The sequence below is a fragment of the Mastigoproctus giganteus genome, chromosome 3 (genome assembly GCF_048544385.1).
Source record: "Mastigoproctus giganteus isolate SK-2022 chromosome 3, ASM4854438v1, whole genome shotgun sequence".
NCBI lineage: Eukaryota > Metazoa > Arthropoda > Arachnida > Uropygi > Thelyphonidae > Mastigoproctus > Mastigoproctus giganteus.
This window is the reverse complement of record NC_143577.1, coordinates 25198878-25218385: the sequence shown is the minus strand read 5'-3', so window position 1 is coordinate 25218385 and position 19508 is coordinate 25198878. Positions and strand designations below refer to the sequence as shown.

At 38.7% G+C, this 19508-nt stretch overlaps 1 protein-coding gene across 1 annotated transcript in view; it reads left to right on the top strand.

Annotated features, from left to right (window-relative positions):
* The window catches only part of LOC150087813 (phosphatidylserine lipase ABHD16A), a 227562-nt gene that overhangs the window by 182509 nt on the left and 25545 nt on the right, over positions 1-19508 (top strand). Inside the window, exon 16 of the mRNA XM_090370439.1 lies at positions 10076-10138. Coding sequence (XP_090226565.1) covers positions 10076-10138 — 63 coding nt within the window. The remainder of the gene's footprint in view (positions 1-10075; positions 10139-19508) is intronic.

Below are 19508 nucleotides of genomic sequence, written 5' to 3'. Positions count from 1 at the left end.
TTTAGCATTTTTTGTCAGTCATGCAACATGAGGGTTATTGAAAGGCAACTGCAGAAAGCCATCGATAGCCTGAATTCCTGGGCACTTGCTAATGGCTTCAGGTTGTCGCCGGAGAAGACCGTTTGCGTACACTTTTGTCGGAAGCATAATCTTCATCCTGAACCTGAATTAAGGCTCGGACAAAATGCTATTCCAGTAGCAGCGGACACAAAATTCTTGGGACTCATATTTGACAAGAAGCTGACTTTTCTGGATCATATCCGTCAGCTCCGCACAAAGTGCATACGTGGGCTTAATATTCTCCGCTCGCTCTCCTCTACATCTTGGGGAACAGACCGATGTACCCTCCTTCGGCTTTACCGTGCACTTATGAATCATATGTGGGATCGATTGGCTAAAAAGTTTTGAAAGTACGCTTTAAAACTGAAATCCCTGCCAGACCATCCTACGTGGCCATTTGTTTTTGAGCCACAATGGGAAAATTTATACAATACCCGTAAGACTGCCAATCGTCCTTTTGGTATTCGTCTCCAAGAGCTACTCAAAGAACTTAATATCAAGGTAGACAAGGTTGCCCTAACACCAAAGCAACCCTTTCCACCCTGGCATGTGACTTGTCCCTTAGAAATTGGGGAAAGTCGGACACTCCATCATCGGTCTACCTGCAGCTTTATTCAGCACACCGAGCTGAACATTCTGACTTCGCGCCAGTTTACACAGATGGCTCGAAGTCGGAATCATATGTGGGATCTGCTGCAGTCTTTACAGACAGCACTACATCGGAGCAGATTCCCTCTGAATGCAGTATATTTACTGCAGAGCTGCATGCTATAGAGTTAGCCTTGGATCACATTAGAGAATGCCAATACCAACGGTTCATTTTATATTCCGATTCTCTCAGTGTGTTACAGGCTTTAATATTTGTGAGGTATAATCCTCATCCAGTTCTGTCTAGTATTCAGCAGAAGATTCACTTCCTCCGTGGATGTGAATATGATATCTGCTTCTGCTGGATTCCCAGCCACATTGGGATTAGGGGAAATGATTTGGCTGACGCCGCAGCCAAATCAGCAATTCCCAATAATAACCGCTGCCTGTCAGTCCCCTATACAGACAAATAAATAAGTCAGCCTGTCAGTCCCCTATACAGGCAAATAATACACCAAAACATACACTCCCAATGGCAGGACTCGTGGAATAGACAGACTGGAAATAAACTATATTGTATAAAGCCTGTAATTGAACCGTAGCAGTCTAGTCTGCGCAGGAATCGTAAGGATTAAGTTGTTCTTGCACAGACCCGCATAGGACACAGTCATTTAACTCATTCGTTTTTGCTGAGGGCTGATGACCCTCCTATGTGTGTGTGTCCTGTGGCACAATTTTAACTATGAGACACATTTTAATTGATTGTCCAGATTTTAGTAATATCCGTTTTACTGCTTTTAATCATCTGACTGAGCCGTATACACTCAGTCAGATTTTATCCGACAATGACAATGTGTCTGCTATTTTTAGATTTTTAAAATCAGTAAATATTTTTGCTCGTTTATAAAATTTACATTTTTCTTATACCTCTTGACATAGTGACCTAACTATTTAGGTCACTGAAAGTTAAAATTTTTTTTTTTATAAATGACATGGTCTTGGCGCATTATAGCCTTAGGCGCCTCCGTAGCCAGGTGAGAAGGAGCAGCAGTGCATAGCACACGCTTCTTGATTAGACCAGGGTTCGAGCCCGTCACCACCAAATACGGAGGATGCGGAAAGGTCAGGGAATGACCACCGCATATCCTGGAGCAATATGGCCTTAGTTGCTAATGCTCCTAAAAACCAAATAACAACAACAACAACAGCATTATAGCCTTAGTAGCTAATGCGCAAAAAAAAATCAAAACAAACAAACAAACAAAACTAAAGAAGTCAAGTTTAAGCTACCAAACGAGTTATAAAATTCCCATCAAAATATCGATAACAAAAGCTATCTGAATATTAAGCTGCAGCTTTCCAAATACTTTACAAATTTAAACTTACAATATACTATGTAATTTAAATTAATAGAGTATTATAGAAATTATACTGCTGCCAAAACTTTTAACCACTATTGAAATTAAATTTAAGCTACCCAAGAAAAGTTACAAAGTTCCAACCAATTGTCAATAGCAAAGGCTATCTGAATATTATGCTGTAGCTTTCCAAATACTTACCTAAATAAGTATTCCTAAATAAGGATCTGTTTTGTGGGCAATGGTTATATTCCCCTCTTCTAGCAACCCAAGTTTTTTATCCAAAAGAGGGAAAAAAAACATTACCCTTGACTACAGTTTACAGACACAATCTGCTATCACCTCATATCTTAGCTGGTTTGAAACAGAATCAAATCTAGCTGGTTGCCAGATAGTCCACGAGACTGAACTACTGATAACACTGATAGGCATCCATATCAGTTGGTGCACACATGATTTGCTTCCCCTCTTCTTTAGTCTGTGAATGGAGAAAGTCCAAATAGAATGTATGCAGGAGCACTACTGAAACCACATTATGTTATGGAGCTAGATATATCTATATTTCACCACTCTGTGCCCCCCCCCCCATTTTATCTATTCTGAATCAATGCATCATAAATATTCAAATTAGAAAAACAAACTTATCTGAAAAGAACTACACCTCCCAAAAAACTTGCTAATTCATTTCACAAGTATGTAATCTCAGTTCTGAATCTCACTGATGCCTGTTTTCATTTACATTTCAGTCTGCTAAGTCACTTATTTTTTCTGATGATTTCAGAACCTCAGCTGCTATTCATTTTGTTTTTTTAACAGGAGAGACTGCTTCTACAGGGATGGGATACACTTAAATAGAAAGGGTACAAGAATATTTGCTGATGCTATCGAGGCAGAGTTAGATGGGTCAGAAAACTGCTAGCTTGGGGGGATACACGGACTAATAGATTAACAGTAGCCGCTGGCAGAGGTGAAAGTGATTCTTGCACTGCTTTTATTGAAATGCAATTGAGCAGCAGCCTGGAAAGCAAGGCATTGGGGATTTCCAGGACTGCTGGGAGTCATAGTGGAATAAGTAAATACATGGGCTGTGTTAGGGTAACTAAGATTAGAAACAGGTGCATGTATACCAATGCTAGGAGTATAGTTAATAAATTTGATGAGCTTGAAGTGCTAGTCAAAACATCAAAGGCAGATATTGTTGGATATCAGAGATGTGGTGTCATACAGATATAAGCAGTGCAGAATTGGAATTTGGAGAGTACAATGTGTACTCAAAGGATAGACAGGAAAGGAAGGGAGGAGGGGGTTATGCTGTTAGTTAAGAAACACACAAAATCTAAGGAAGTGCATCCAATTGATGTTGGTGGATAATGCAATGTTGAGTCTGTTTGGTGTGACATAAGCACTGGAAAAGGAAAAATGAGAGTAGATGTGTGTGTTATAGGCTTAATGAATCTAATGAGTATAATAAGCAATCATGCAGAGAAATAGAGTGGACCAGTAAATCAAAGTACAGCAGGCTCCCGTTATAACGCGGTTCACTTTACGCTGATTCGCTATAATGCTGTTCTTATATTATAACCCGTATCTGACTATAACGCTGTCACAGATCACTATAACGCTCTTTTACAGATTGCATTTTTGACATATTTAACGAAATTGTTTCATTTGATGGAGTCAATAGCTTGAAAATGAATACCAAAACAGCATTAAAATGTTTTCCATGCTCGGTGAAATTTTCTTGCACGCTAATTTAATTGCAGTACAGTGACTTGTTACGTAGTTCCAAGATTAACATTTTAAAAAATGATCAAATATATTGCTTGTAATATTTGTGTTATATGCATTTATCTGAAGTCTAGTCATCACTCAGTACAGTATTAGACATTGTGCGTAATGGACAGTTTACTTTAACATTGTATCGTAATTAATGCAACCAACGTAGTTAAATTTTCGAAGAGTTAATAATGGCCGATCAGAATGAAAAGCAACGTCTGGGCACAGTACAAAGACTATAAATGTAAGAAAAATACTGAATTTGAAAATTAAATTAGACGTTTTGAAGCGAATCGATTCCAGTCAACGACAAGCGGATGTGTGCCATAATTTAGGATTTGCAAGTTTGACTGTAAGAACAATTATAAAGAATTAATTTTAGCAGCGGGAAAGATAGCTGTTCCACTGCAAACACCTAGGGCTAGGCCAGCTATTAGGATTGAAATGGAAAGACTTAACTAATTTTATTGAAGATAATATCCAATGCAGAATTCAGTTAAATAATATTAAAAAAAAAAAAAAAAACAGAGAGAGAGAGATAGAGATTAGCCAATATGATGATCTGAAGAAAACTCACCTAAAAAAATAAAAAATGTGGAACCATTTAAAACTAGTAAGGGCTGGTTGAATAGATTTAAAATCGAGGGAGAAGCCACAAGTGCAGAAGGAGTCGAAACTTTCAAAAAAGAACTTGTTAAAATTATTGAAGAGGGGTATTATGTGTTATACTTCTCAACAAGTTTTAAACATAGATGAAGCAGGACTTTTGTAGAAACGAATGCCTAAAAGAAGTTTCATATTGAAAGAAGAAAAAAACATGTCGGGTTTCAAAACGGGGAAGGATCGGTTGACTTTATTGTTGGGTGGTACTGCTGCGGGGAATTTAAAATTAATACCCCTTTTAGTTTATTTGGAAGAGGGCCAAAGTTCAACCCAAAATTGACACATTTTTCATGATTTTAGTTGGAATTTTAAGTTTAATTTTGATACATAAGTAGTTACCACATAATTATATACATATGTAATGCAGAATATTTTATATGTACAAATATTTGAACATTAAATATTTTGACCGACATTTGTATATCTTTTCACTACCATTTATTATTGATTAGGAAATATCCTATGGCACCAACAAATACATATGTTACTCACAAATACATATGTTACCTTTTGGGAATGTGGCGCTCGCTTAGTGCAGATTCACTTAGCGCTCTGTTTTTCCAGAATGAATTATCAGCGTTAAGAGGGGGGTCACCTGTATCTTATAATGGGGGATTTTAATTTCCCAGAGATTGACTGGAATTTGTGTGTTGGTCACTTGCATATTAGCAAGACTTTCTTTTGTGGAGTAATAGTCTTGAAATGATTATCAGTAGTGATTCTTCATGCATTAAGAATCTGCAGATAAAGGAACCACTAGGTGGCAGTGATCACATTGTTCTGAAGTGGGATTTACTCAAAGAGGTAACTACCATCAGGGGTAAAAGGAAGGGTTTTTGCTTTCGTAAAGGTGACTATGGTGTTCTGAGACAGTATTTAAATTCTGTACGGTAGGAACAACTGATGATGTTACCAACAGCAAATTCAAAATGGGAAGCATTCAAAGAATTAATCTTGGAAGCTACTAGGCTTTTCGTACCAACTAAGAAATACTGTTCAAGATTTAGGCCTAAATGGATGTCAGATGAACTAATTAGACATGTGGCAGAGAAAAAAAAATGCATGCGATATATATAAATTAACAAGTGACACAGAAGCCTGTGATGGATATAAACTGATCTGTAACCAAGTCACTAAGGAGATTAAGCAGGCAAAGGCAGATTACGAGAAATCTTTTGGCAAAGAAAAACAGCAAAGAGTTCTTTACTTATGTAAACTCTAGAAGGAAGGAAGGAAGGGGATGAATCAGATTGGTCCACTGGATATCAATGGTGCGACTGCTGATCCTGCTCGGGTAGCTAACAAACTAAATGAATATTTTGCATCTACATTCACACATGAGGAGTTATTCAGGGAGGGGAATGCCAGAGGTATATTAAACTCTGCCAATAATTTAGATAATCTTGTAATAACTGAGTAAAGTGGAAGAGAAATTGTTGAAGATAAACATAAGAAAGGCATCTGGGGTGGATGGAATCTATCCAATTATGTTAAAGGTGGCAGCAAAGGAAGTAAGCAAATCCTTAGCCATAATTATGAGAGCTTCCTTGGACTCAGGGGAGGTACCCATGGACTGAAGATGTGCAAATGTGACCCCAATCCACAAAGGAAGATCAATGGGAGACACAGGTAATTACAGACCTGTTAGTTTAACTTGTGTTCCGGGAAAATAATGGAATCACTGGTTAAAGAAGCATTGCAGGATCATCTAGACAAGACTGCAGTTATAGCTCGGACACAGCATGGATTTGTTAAGGGGAAGTCTTGTCTGACCAATTTGATTGGATACCATGATGTAGTTACAAAAGAACTGAATGTAAAGAATAATTTTATTTTAATATCATATATTTGGATCTTAGAAAGGCTTTTAATACTGTTGCACATGGAAGACTGCTGCACAAATTGTGGCATTGGAGGCAAATTACTGCTGTGGATAAAGGGATGGTTGAGTGGGAGAAGACAGAGAGTGGTAATCAATGGACACTGCACTTTGTGGACTAATATTATTAGTGGAGTTCCTCCAGGGTACAGTGTTGGGTTCATTGTTGTTCTCTGTATTCATCAATGATATTGATGATGGTATATCAGGCTTAATGCCCATGTTTGCAGATGATACAAAGGTTGGCAGGGTTTTTTAGGCTGCTGCAACAGGATCTGGAAAGGTTGAGCAGATAGGCTGAGAGGTGGCAACTGAAGTTTAACATTGACAAATGTAAAATACTGCATATGGGAAGCAGTAACCTCAGAGTAACGTATCAACTGTGTGGTACTACATTGACAGTGGTAGAGAGTGAAAAGGACCTGGGTGTAATTGTGCCGGCAGATATGAAGTTTTCTAAGCAGTGCAGAGGGTCTATAAGAGTAGCTCATTGTGTCTTGTCAATGATATACAGGAATTTTTCTAGCAGGGATAAGGAGGTGATTATTCCCTTGTATAAGGCAATTCTCAGGCCACACCTTGAGTACTGTATACAGGTCTGGAGGGTTCATTTTAAGAAGGATGTAGAGCTGTTGGAACAAGTACAGAGAAGGACAAGATAGTGAATGGAACAAAGGGTTGCTCTTATAAAGAAAGGCTTAAGTTTTGCAAATAGTAGTAGTGGCATGTGATGCAAGAAAGCAAGTGTATGAGCTTATGCAGCATCAGCCAAAAAAAAAAACACTCCATTTCCTCCAAATGCCTGTCCAGTTCCTCCTGAAATTTATTCAGCCTATCAACTTCCACAACGACAGATGGAAGTTTGTTCCAGCAATTAACCACCCGCTGGCTAAAGGCAAATTTCCGCACATCTATTCTACATCTGTCCTTTCTTAATTTGAATTTATGCCCCCTTAGGTTCATAATCTGAACACGTGGAAGGATCCCATCAGAATTCAGCGTGCTCAACCCATTCAAGGCCTTATTACACCTCAATCAGATCATCGTACAGTTGTCTAGTCTCCAGCCACTGCAATTTGCAGAACTTAAGCCTCTCTTGGTAAGAGGATCCCTTCATTCCCCTCACCAATCTTGTTGCCCTGCTCTGTACACGTTCAAGCAAATCTATATCCTTCCTAAAATGAGGCCTCCAGACCTGTACGCAGTACTCAAGGCGTGGCCTGACCATTGCCTTATACAGAGGGACAATTACCTCCTTTTCCCTGCTAGCAAAATTCCTATATATCATTGACAAAATCCCATGACCTGCCTGGCAGCCTGTCTGCATTGCTCAGAAAACTTCATATCTGACTGCACAATTAAACCCAGGTGTTTTTTTAATTTTCTACCGCCTTAAGTGTAGTACCACACAGTTGGTACGTTTCTCTGGGGTTACTTCTACCCATATGCAGTACTTTGCATTTGTCAAGGTTAAACTTCAGTTGCCACTTTAGCCCATCTGCCCAAATTATCTAGATCCTGTTGTAGTAGCACACTGCCATTGCTGTCATTAACAACTTGCCAACCTTTGTATCATCTGCAAACTTCGACATTAAGCCTGATATACCTTTATCAATATCATTGATAAATATACAAAACAACAGTGGACCCAGCACCGAACCCTGTGGGGCTCCACTAATAACATTAGTCCATGAAGAGCAGCACCCATTGATTACCACCCTCTGTCTTCTCCCACTTAACCATCCTTTTATCCATTGTAGCAACTTACCCTTAATACCATTCTGCTCCAATTTGTACAATAGTCTTCCATGCACAACAGTGTCAAAAGCTTTCCTGAAATCCAAATATATGATATCAAAATTATTTTTTGCATCCAGTTCCTTTGTAACCACATCATAATATCCTATCAAATTTGTCCCTTTCCAAACTTGTCCCAAGACTTTCCCTTAACAAACCCATGCTGTGTCTGAATTATTGCTGCAGTCTTGTCTAGATGATCCTGCAATGCATCTTTAACCAGAGACTCCATTATTTTACCCAGAACAGAAGTTAAACTAACTGGTCTGTAATTACTTGTGTCACCCTTCGATTCCCCTTTGTGAATTGGTGATACATTTGCACATCTCCAGTCCTTGGGAACCTCCCCTGAGTCCAAGGATGCTCTCATAATTATGGCTAAGGGTTTGCTTAGTTGCTTTGCTGCCTCCTTTATTATAACTGGATAGATCCCATCCACCCCAGGTGCTTTTCTTATGTTTAACTTCAACAATTTCTCCTCCGCTTTGCTCTCAGTTATTACAAAATCATTAAGTATCCTGCTACAATTTGATAGCCTGCTGCCATTTTCAAACCTTACTAATTCCTCATGTGTGAATGTAGATGCAAAATACTCATTCAGTTTGTTTGCTATCTGAGCAGGATCATCAACAGTCGAACCATCGATGTCAAGTGGACCAATCAGATTCATCCCCTTCCTTTTAGAGTTTATATAAGTAAAGAAATCCTTGCTGTTTTTCTTAGCATCTTTTGCCAAGGATTTCAGTGTCTGGAGATTAGGCACCTGCGAGGTGATCTGATTGAGGTGTATAAAGCCTTGAATGGTTTTTAGCATGCTCAATGTTGATGGGATTCTTCCTCTTGCTCAGAATAATCACCTGAGAAGGCATAAATTGAAATCGAGGAAAGACAGTTATAGATGTGTGGAAGTTTGCCTTTAGCCAGCGGGTGTTTGATTGCTGGAACAAACTTCCATCTGTCATTGTGGAAGTTGATAGCTTAAACAGATTCAAGGCAGAACTGGACAAACATTTGGAACGAGTGGATGGTTGAAATGAGAAGGGTCTGTGTGTTGTTTTTCTTTTTTTTTTTGGCTGATGCTATATAAGCTTGCTTTCTTGCATCATGTGCCCTTGCTAATGCTAATTTGTCCTGATTATTCACTTAGTAATTCCCTTCCTTCCACTTGAATCATCTGTAGCTCTCTTTTGACAAAATATTTAGCAGACAAGAGCACAAGTGACTTCATTGTTTTTTTATGTACTGTAACTAAAATATTAAAATTTTCTAATCAGTACATTGCATAGGTCCTCTATTCATTTATTAATAAATTATTTAATAACAGCCATCCAGAAGCTCACTACTTCCACTGCATAACATAGATGCTCTAACAGGGTTGCCCAGGTGAGGAGCCACCACCTGCATCACATGACTAATAGGACCTTAAAAGACACTATTGTGACCTGTTTGAACTGCAGCCTATATCCCTGTATAGTTTACCTCTGTTTCTTTGTATAATTTTAACAATTATAAAAAGTCATGTATTAATTACTTAACATACATCCATTGTTGAGGACTTCTAGGTCAAGGTTGAAATGCATGGAAATGAATTCATTAATAATGCAGTGGAGTGTTTTCATTTATTAATTATTAATAAGCTATATCTATGTAATAATGCCCTTCAAATTATGTATATTAGAAACAACTTGTAAACTGACCATACTGTTAATTTTTTTATTAATAATGAAGTGTGAATATGCTGTACTTTAATGTTTTTTTCAGGAGAATATTCATAAAGATGTGTATGGATATGTCATGCAGATTTAGAGAGTAAATAAAAAAATATAAATGCATAACCAGCGTTATAAAATGCATATTAATATTTATGCATTTATCTCCTTAAGTTAAATTAGCATTATAAATTAAAAATTTATTACTTGAAAGTAGTTATATATATATATAAATTTTCTTCTAGGGAATCTTCTCCAATTCAAACAAATAGAGGAAATGATTTGCTTATCAAAGTTTTACAGTGCAGGTAAGTTTTTTAGTATAAAATGTGTTCTTTAGCAGCCCTTTTAATAATGAATAGTTATTCATCTGTAATGTACAAGTTGCAATCAAGTTATAAGATCTCTTAATTTATATTTTATGAATGTGTTAAAAAGAGTATGAATTGCATTGCTTGTGTTTGTTTTAGGTGTCTCTCATAAGACTACAGCCGACCGGGCTAGCCGAGTGGGTAAAGTACCTGCCCGGCAACCCAAAGGTCGCGGGTTCGATTCCCGCCTCGGGCTTGGATCAAAGTACTGCAAAAACCTTGGGAGGTGCAATATGGCCACAGCAGCCGATGCGCCAACAACTACCAAATCAAAAAAAAAAATAAATAAATAAAATAAGACTACGTTTTACACAGGTGTTGAAAGTGCTCCATATTAAGGGTATACATAACTTATTGCAAGGAAAATGTGTTCATTTTACTTCAAGAGCAGCTTGTTATTACTGGTTTTTTGCATATAAGTGAATAAAATCCTCTCTATATTCACTAGAAAGTGTCATAATGTATCCTGAAGTTCTGATGGATGCAAAAAATATACATATGATGTTGGCTGTGCAAATTCTGATGAATAAGAATAATGTTAGAATGACACATGTTAACCAACATTGCAAACCAGTCTTCCCAAGGTAAAAACTTGTATCAGATAAAGATTATGGAGGCAGACAGGAAGAACTTGCAACTTCATCAGACTTGTATGCAGTCTGTATAAAGACCTCAAAATGAGCAAAGTTTCAATCAGATGAGTACCTAAAATGAGCCAAGCACCAATCTGTCCAATGAAAGCATGCGGATTTACTGCTGCTAACGAAATTTTATGGTGTTACAAATGTAGGGATGATAGTTGCAATTTTCTGAATGATGCTAGTATCATCTCTGCTCATTGCATTCCTAAGAGCACTACAGTTATAGGAAATAGCTGCCCAGCAGCTATGAAGGAGAAATTCTAGCCAGATTTGCAGCAGAATTGCCCACAACTCATGAATCATCTTTGCATCCCCCTGTGCGAGTTCTCCTCCCTATTGTAATGGCTAGGCGTAAGAATATTTTAGAAAAAACAAATTGGAGTTTCATTCCACACACTCCATACTTACTGGACCTTGAACCAGTGAAATGAAAGATGTCTTCTGTGGCAGCACATTTCAGAGTTGATCAGCAGCATCTAGTGCAATTTAGCATGGACTAAACTAATCCCTAAAGAACACTCTGTTACAGCCTTCACAGCTTGGGGAAAATAGAAGCAACAAATGTCTGAAACTTCTTGGACTGTTGAAAAAGTATATGTAAATTTCATTCCTCTATTATGTTTAATTTCTATTGAATAAATCAGGAGACTTTATAACTTGAATGTGCCTTATAATAGGTAAATTTTGCGATGTTTTTATTCCTATTTTCTATAACTCTAATAATTTATTTATTTTTTTGCTGGCCTTGAAAAGCAAACCAAAAGTTGCTTCTTTATAAACCTTATAAAGAAAAGCAAAACCTCACTGTGTTGTAATTGAATTAATTTTCATCGTGCTTATTGTTGCCACTCTGGAGGATCCATTGAGCTAAAGTGAAGATAATTGTTTATTTGCTTCTCTTTACAAATTAAAATCATAATGCAAAAAACTTGGAAGAGTGACAGCCTTGTGCAAAGACAAACTAAAAATGTTTTTGTTTCAGACATCATTCTGGAAAGTCAACTTCCACCTAAGTTTTCTGTACACCACATAATTTTTTGTATTATCATTTTAATGATAATACAAAAAATTATGCATAAAATAATACATAAATCTCATACATAAAATGAGATGAGAATTGTTTCCTTACTATTGCACGGGTCAACACATTAATATCATGCTGTAGTTTGTTTTTTCCTGCACAGATCAGTTTTCATTTTGTTGAAAAGCACAATTGGTTACATTTTTATTGAGCTGTGCCTCTTTAAGTGAATCAGTGTTTTAACCGTTCAGCAGAAAAATGAGTGATTGTAATTTGGAGCAAAAGAACTATTATTAAATTTTTAGTGAAACTCGGTAAAAATGGTGCAGAAACAGAGATGTTACTGAACTTGTATGGTGATGAAACCATCAGTCAACCACGTGTGTACAAATGGCAAACAGTTCAGAGAGGGAAGATGTCCGTGATGACAAGAAGACTGCCAACTTCAATGACAGGTGAGAATGTTGAGAAAAATTTGATCGTGCACCAAGACAATCAGATGAGCATTCAACTAATCACAGAAAAGTTTCACATTGACAAAGAAATGGTAAAAACAATTTTTACGGAGCGGTTGGGCAAGAGAAAGGCGTGCACATATCCTGGTAAGTGATTAGAAGCAAAAACGTGTGAAAATTTAAAGTGTAAATTTGGAAAAAAATTCATGAAACTCCTGTCTTTTTGGATTCAGTAATAACAAGAGATGAATCCTGAGCCTTTCAGTATGATCCACAAACTAGGCATTAAAGCATGGAGTGGCAAACTCCCTCTTCTCCCTGTTTAAAGAAAGCAAGAATGACTCAAGTGAAGATCAAGTCCAAGTCCGTGCTTGTCATTTTCTCTGATTGTCGTGATGTTGTTCATCATGAATTTGTCCTGCCAAATCAGACACTCTATAATGAGTTTTTAGGAAGACTTTGTGAAAAAATATGAATGTCCAGCCCAATTTACAGCAGGATAAATGGTTTTTGCATCATGACAGTATGCTGTGTCACTTCTTGGTTGCAGTGAGAAAGTTTTTAACGAAAAACAAGACCACAACATTGGAGCACCAACCTTATTTGCCAGTTATGGTGCCATGCAACTTTTTTCTGTTCCTGAAAATTAAATTCTATCTCAAAGGAAAATGATTTGAGGGCTTAGCAGACAATGCAGCAATTAAAGGCGGCTTCCTCAGAAAATATTCTGAGGACTTCTGCTGCAGGTTTAGATTCTGGAAATTTTGAATGGAGTGCTGGAGAGTACACTGAGTGGACAGAAATCGTAGGATATCCACCTAGTAACGGGTAAGCCCACCTTTTGCCTGGATAAGGGCAGTCACACGGCGAGGCATTGAGTCCACTAGTTCACGAAAGCGTTCCACAGGTATTTCCATCGAAGTTTGCTGCACTGCTATCCATAATTCCATTGCATTCCTGGGTGGAGGATCCAAAGCCCAAACGAACCTTTCCACAGCATCCCAAATATGCTCCACAGGGTTCATGTCCGGTGAACAGGGAGGCCATTCCATGGTGGTTAAATCTGCAGAATGCTCTTCGAACCATGTTTTAGTCACCACGGCTCTGTGGGGAGATGCATTGTCCTGCTGGAAGAGCCCATGCCCTGTGGGTGCACAATGACCATGAAGGGATGCAGATGGTCTGCAAGGATGGACACAACCTGGACTGTTCAGAGATGCATCTAGGCATACCAGAGGTCCCAACGTGTGGCAGTTGGACACTCCCCTAGACCATTACTGACCGTCCACCTGCCTGAACAGTTCCTTGTTGCCATGAAGGGAGCATAGCTTTGTGTGGTTTCCACCAGATATGCACCCTCCTATCCGCTCGAAATAACTGAAAACGGGACTTATTGGAGAAGGAGACCAGTCTCCTTGTAATCCAAGGTCCAGTGCCGATGTTCTTTCTCTTGGTTGAGGCATAGAGTCCTGTGTCATGGTGTCAGCAATGGGGACTCTGGTGGGTTAACGGCTCCCATAATCTATTGTGGCTAATGATCGCTTGATGGTCTTGGTGGAGACATTTCTGGCACCTCCATTGTTGAAGTTGGCGATTTGTGCCACTGTTGCTCTCCAGTTGGCTGAAACAATGCAGGACATGTCGATGGCCATGTTCATCTACCACCTGTCTCTGCCCACAGCACTGTCCATGATGAGATGTTATTCCGGAAATGGCTTATTCACGATACACTCTTGATACTGTTGAACAGGGATAGTGCAATTTCTGTACAACCTCCGCAATAGACTGATCCATGCATCAGGCACTCACTATCATCCCTCTTTCAAAGTTCCTTAACCCACAATGTTTATCCATACTGATATCGAATTACCGTCTGCTTGAATGCAGTGATGCAGTGTACCTATATACCTGCCATGTGGTGAGTTCGTCCACTATCGAGAGGGGTGACAGCATCGCATTGCCCAGGAACCCCATGAATTCTGTCCTTTCAGTGTACTTTGAAGGGGATAGACATTGAAATTATTGTATTTAAAATAATGATTTTAAAAACATTTCTTGTTTCTCTTTAGCTGCACCTTGTATAGTTGTCTATTTTATTTTTACTTGCAGATGGTTAATACAGAGACAACGATGGCTATGAATTACCTGTAAAAAAAATAAAGATAAAAAAAAAATCTATAAAAAAATAAATAAGCATCTGTATACCTACTTTTGCCACACTATACATTTTTCACGTTCGGGCTCAATGAAGTATATACATGTATTGGCCCCGAGTGCCAAGTGATAGTGCCCAAGCGATATTTTGTGCGATACATACATTTCTTTCACAGCGGATTAGTTATATTTATTTTCCAGTGTCACTATTCTTGTTTTTCTTAAGTGATTCTTTACTTAAAAGCTTTGAAGTAGAATCCAGAAAGGAAATACACCTTTCTTTCTTTGTGTGTATATATATATATAACCCATACTAACCTAACTAAACCTCTAAACCGCTTGGTCACTGGTGGCACCGCTCCTGCCTCCACGTGGCGGGGCTGGAAACCTGGGAGGAGAAAAACACTCTCCTGGGGCAAAAAGGAGCAAAGATGGACATAAATAGACATGCCACTTATGGATCTCATGATCCAGATCTCTCAAACAGAGAAGACTTAAATGCAGGAAATGCAAAACGGCAGAAAAAAGAAGGAACAGAAACCCCTGCTCCTCTTTTTTTGATACTGCATTCTTTGACTGACAATCCTTTGAGTAAGCTCTCCCCATTCTTAATTCAGAAATGTCTTGAGAATGTGGCGGGCTCACCAAAAATGGTTAGAAGATTAAAATCCGGAGACCTTCTAGTGGAGATGAACGAGAATAAACACTCGGAAAACCTATTAAAAATATCGACTTTTGGTGGAATTCCCACAAAGGTTACCCCGCATGCCACCTTAAACTCCTCTAAAGGGGTAATAGCCGAGTGGGATCTCCTTAACGTATCTGAGGAGGAAATCGTTCAGGAATTAGGTGATCAAAATGTAATAAATGCCAAAAGGATAGTCATTAAGAAAGATGGGGTTCTTACTCCTACCCGAACGGTCATTCTTACATTTAAAACACCAATTTTACCAACAACTGTTAAAGCTGGATATTTAAGGTGCAAAATTCGACCTTATATTCCAAACCCAGTCCGGTGTTTTAAATGCCAAAAATTTGGACACTCACAAGCAGTCTGCAGGGGTGTAACCACCTGTGCCTCCTGTGGTTCAAAAGAGCATGTTCACACAGACTGCCCCAATGAAATACAAAGCTGCCCAAACTGTAAGGGGAATCATGCAGCATTTTCAAAGGAGTGCATCCAGTGGCAGACTGAAAAGAATATACAAAAGTACAAAGTGGAACACAAGGTGCCATACCAAGAAGCAAAAAGACATTGTTTAATTTCAAATAAATTGCCATCTTATTCTTCAGTTGTAAAAAAGCAACGATCCATAACAGTACAAACAGATTGTTCAGTTCCCCCAAGCATCTCAATTTCTGATTGGGCCAGGTCAGTCCTCTCTACACCAAAAGAACAGCCTACCCAACAGCAATCAACTCATTCGGTAAACACACCATTGACAATACCGCCAGATAAAAATTCTGTACAACAGCCAGTTAATCAAACAAGCTCTGAAAGAAATAATCAAAAAACCAGTACTGATACCATGGACATAGATAGAAATCCACACCGAGATGAACCACTTCTTGAACTTCATGTGGAAGAGGAGGACATGGACGTCACTAGACCAAATTTCCCAAAAAGGGAAAAAAGACTAGACAGGCGCAAACAGACCACATCCCGTAAGCAAGCAGACACACCCGATAATCCTCAATAATGCACAAAATCATTCAATGGAATTGTCGCGGACTCAGAGCTAACTTAGACGATGTCTATGACTTAATTACCGAATATAAGCCTGCTGTTCTTTGTCTACAGGAAACAAACTTGACCCCTAAAATAACTATGAGCATAAAACATCATATAATGCTTAGAAAGGATAGGAACGACTCTAATACAGCACATGGAGGTGTAGCATTGCTAGTAAACTCCAGAACACCTTTCAGACCAGTCCTACTGCAAACAACTTTAGAAGCAATTGCTGCTAGAGTTATGGTTAAGATAGCGGTAACAGTTGTTTCCATATACCTTTCGCCAAACTATTCATACTCTCTAGCAGATTTGAATGATTTAGTTACTCAGCTGCCACCACCTTTCTGTATCTTGGGTGACTGGAATGGGCATCCCCCCCTATGGGGTTCCTCGCACCTTGACAAGAGAGGTCAGTTAATTGAAAAATTTCTTGAAAGGCACAACTTAACATTATTAAACAATGGGACTCACACGTACGTGCATCTTTCCACAAGGTCAACTTCTGCAATTGATCTTTCAATATGCTCGCCAAACCTCCTTCCTCTGATTGATTGGACGGTCACTGATAACCTGCGAAATAGTGACCACTTTCCAGTAATATGCACACTATCGGCTAACTCTCCTCCTCAAACTGAGATAAAAACTGTTTGGAAATTCGACAAAGCTAACTGGAAGAAATATCAAGAGCTGGCACATCTAGATATTCAGACTATCGAGACCCTCACCATTGACTCTGCCGTAACTTACATAACTCAGCAAATGATAGCAGCTGCAGAAACCAGTATACCCAGATCATCCATGAAAACTCGCTCCCACCCAAAATTATGGTGGAATGAAGCCTGTAGCAATGCGAAAAAGAAAAGAATAGATACTGGAACTTATTTCGTAAATACCCAACCACAGCTAACCTCATACAGTTCAAGAAAGCTAGAGCTAAATCTCGTCACATACAATGAATAAGCAAAAAAGAGACATGGTCTAAATATGCCTCCTCTATAAACAGGACCACAAATATCAGAACTGTTTGGAATAAAGTTCGAAGAATTAATGGAAAATATCCACCTATAACCACTCCGATAATATATCTAAAAGGAAAAGAAATCTGCAATCCTCCCGATATTTCTAATACATTAGGTGAAACCTTTGAAAAAATCTCCGCTGTAACCGCATTTGAGCCAAGTTTCCAGGCACATAAAATACAAGCAGAAAAACATAATCTCAATTTCAGTACTTCACGACAGCATCCATATAATGTACCCCTTACCATGGCAGAGTTACGTAGCGCACTTGCAAGATCCAAAAATAGTGCTGCTGGCCCTGATGGAGTGTACTATGCCATGATATATCACTTGAGTGAAGAATCCCTTTCTGCTCTGCTAAAACTGTATAATAGAATCTTTGGTGAAGACTACTACCCTACCAGTTGGCGTCATTCTATCGTACTAGCTTTCCCAAAACCAGGAAAGGACCATTCAGATCTAGTAAATTACCGACCGATAGCGTTAACTAGTTGTATAGGAAAAGCATTAGAAAAAATAATTAATGCCAGATTGACATGGTTCCTAGAGACTGAATGCATTCTAAGTCAAAATCAATATGGATTTCGAAGAACTAGATCAACACTTGACCTTATGGTCTAAGCTGAAGGAAATATCCGAAATGCATTTCTCAGGAACGAACACCTAGTGATGATATGTCTTGACATCGAAAAAGCTTTTGATACAACCTGGCGGTATGGAATTCGTCACGATCTCTATGAATCCGGTATTCGTGGTCATCTTCCAAAATTTATCCAGAACTTTTTGAGCAATAGGACCTTTCAGGTACGATTTCACTCTGCTCTCTCACAAACTTTTGTGCAAGAAGAGGGGGGGGTCCCTCAAGGTTCTGTGCTTAGTGCCACGCTCTTCTCTCTCAGGATTAATTCCATTACGAAAGTTATTCCCGACACAGTTGAAACTTATCTGTATGCTGACGATCTGGCGATCTCAAGCCACTCACAAAACATGCGTTTCATTGAAAGGCAGCTTCAAGGTACAATTAACAAGCTTGTTCAGTGGGCCAAAAATAATGGATACAGACTTTCAAAACAAAAAACAACAGCAATTCATTTTTGCCGTAAACGGAATTTTCATCCAGATCCCGATTTACATCTTGATTCTCATCCAATTTCTTTTCAACAGAGTATTAGCTTTCTTGGACTAATTCTGGATAGAAAACTTAGTTTCTTAGAGCATATTAAACACATTCGTACAACCTGTCTAAAGAAGCTGAATCTCCTCAGGGCAATTTCCGCTATGTCATGGGGTGCAGATCGGTACATGCTGCTGCACTTATACCGGTCGCTCATAAGATCCAAACTAGACTATGGGTCACCTGCATATGCCTCAGCCAGAGAAAGTGTATTAAAATGGCTCGACCCAGTACATCACAATGCCCTCCGAATTGCACTGGGAGCTTTTCGTACATCGCCAGTTCAGAGTCTCTATACGGAAGCACATGAACCACCCCTATTTCTTCGACGGCAAGCTCTGTTATTAAGTTATGCAGCAAAAATCAGAAGTTTCCCACATCATCCTATAAAACAGTATTTATTCACCCCAAAATGGCATAATTTGTACCAAAATAAACCTTTGCAGAATAAACCATGTGGCATTAGATTACAAAGCATAACTACGTGCAGCGAACTAAATATGAATGACATAATTCAAGATATTAGCACGGCTATGCCACCATGGCAAATACCCTTGGCCAATGTTGACCAACATTTCCAACAATGGGGAAAGAATGCACTTCCAAATTTCAGTATTCGGCAGATCCATGCAACGCACTCTTTTCAGTTCTCTAGTTTTACCCAAATTTACACTGACGGTTCCAAGACAGATAATAAAGTTGGAGCAGCTGCAGTTCTACCAAACAATACAATATCCCAGCAGCTCCCTTTGGAGTACAGTATTTACACTGCAGAACTGTATGCTATCCTGATGGCTCTAGACAATGTAAAACAGTCATTATATCCTCAAACTATTATCTACACCGATTCCTTAAGTGCTATATCTGCTCTTCAGTGTAAATTTCCTTCCAGTCATCCGTTTCTACAACAAATTCAAACCAAGTTAGCCCAGCTTCTTGCAAACAGGCAAAAATTAATTTTCTGTTGGATACCTGGGCACTCTGGAATCAGAGGAAACGAACAAGCGGATCTTGCAGCCAAGAACGCCAGTCACATAAAATCAGACATGCAGATACCTTACACAGATTTAAAACGCATCATACATACCAATGTTAGAAAAAAATGGCT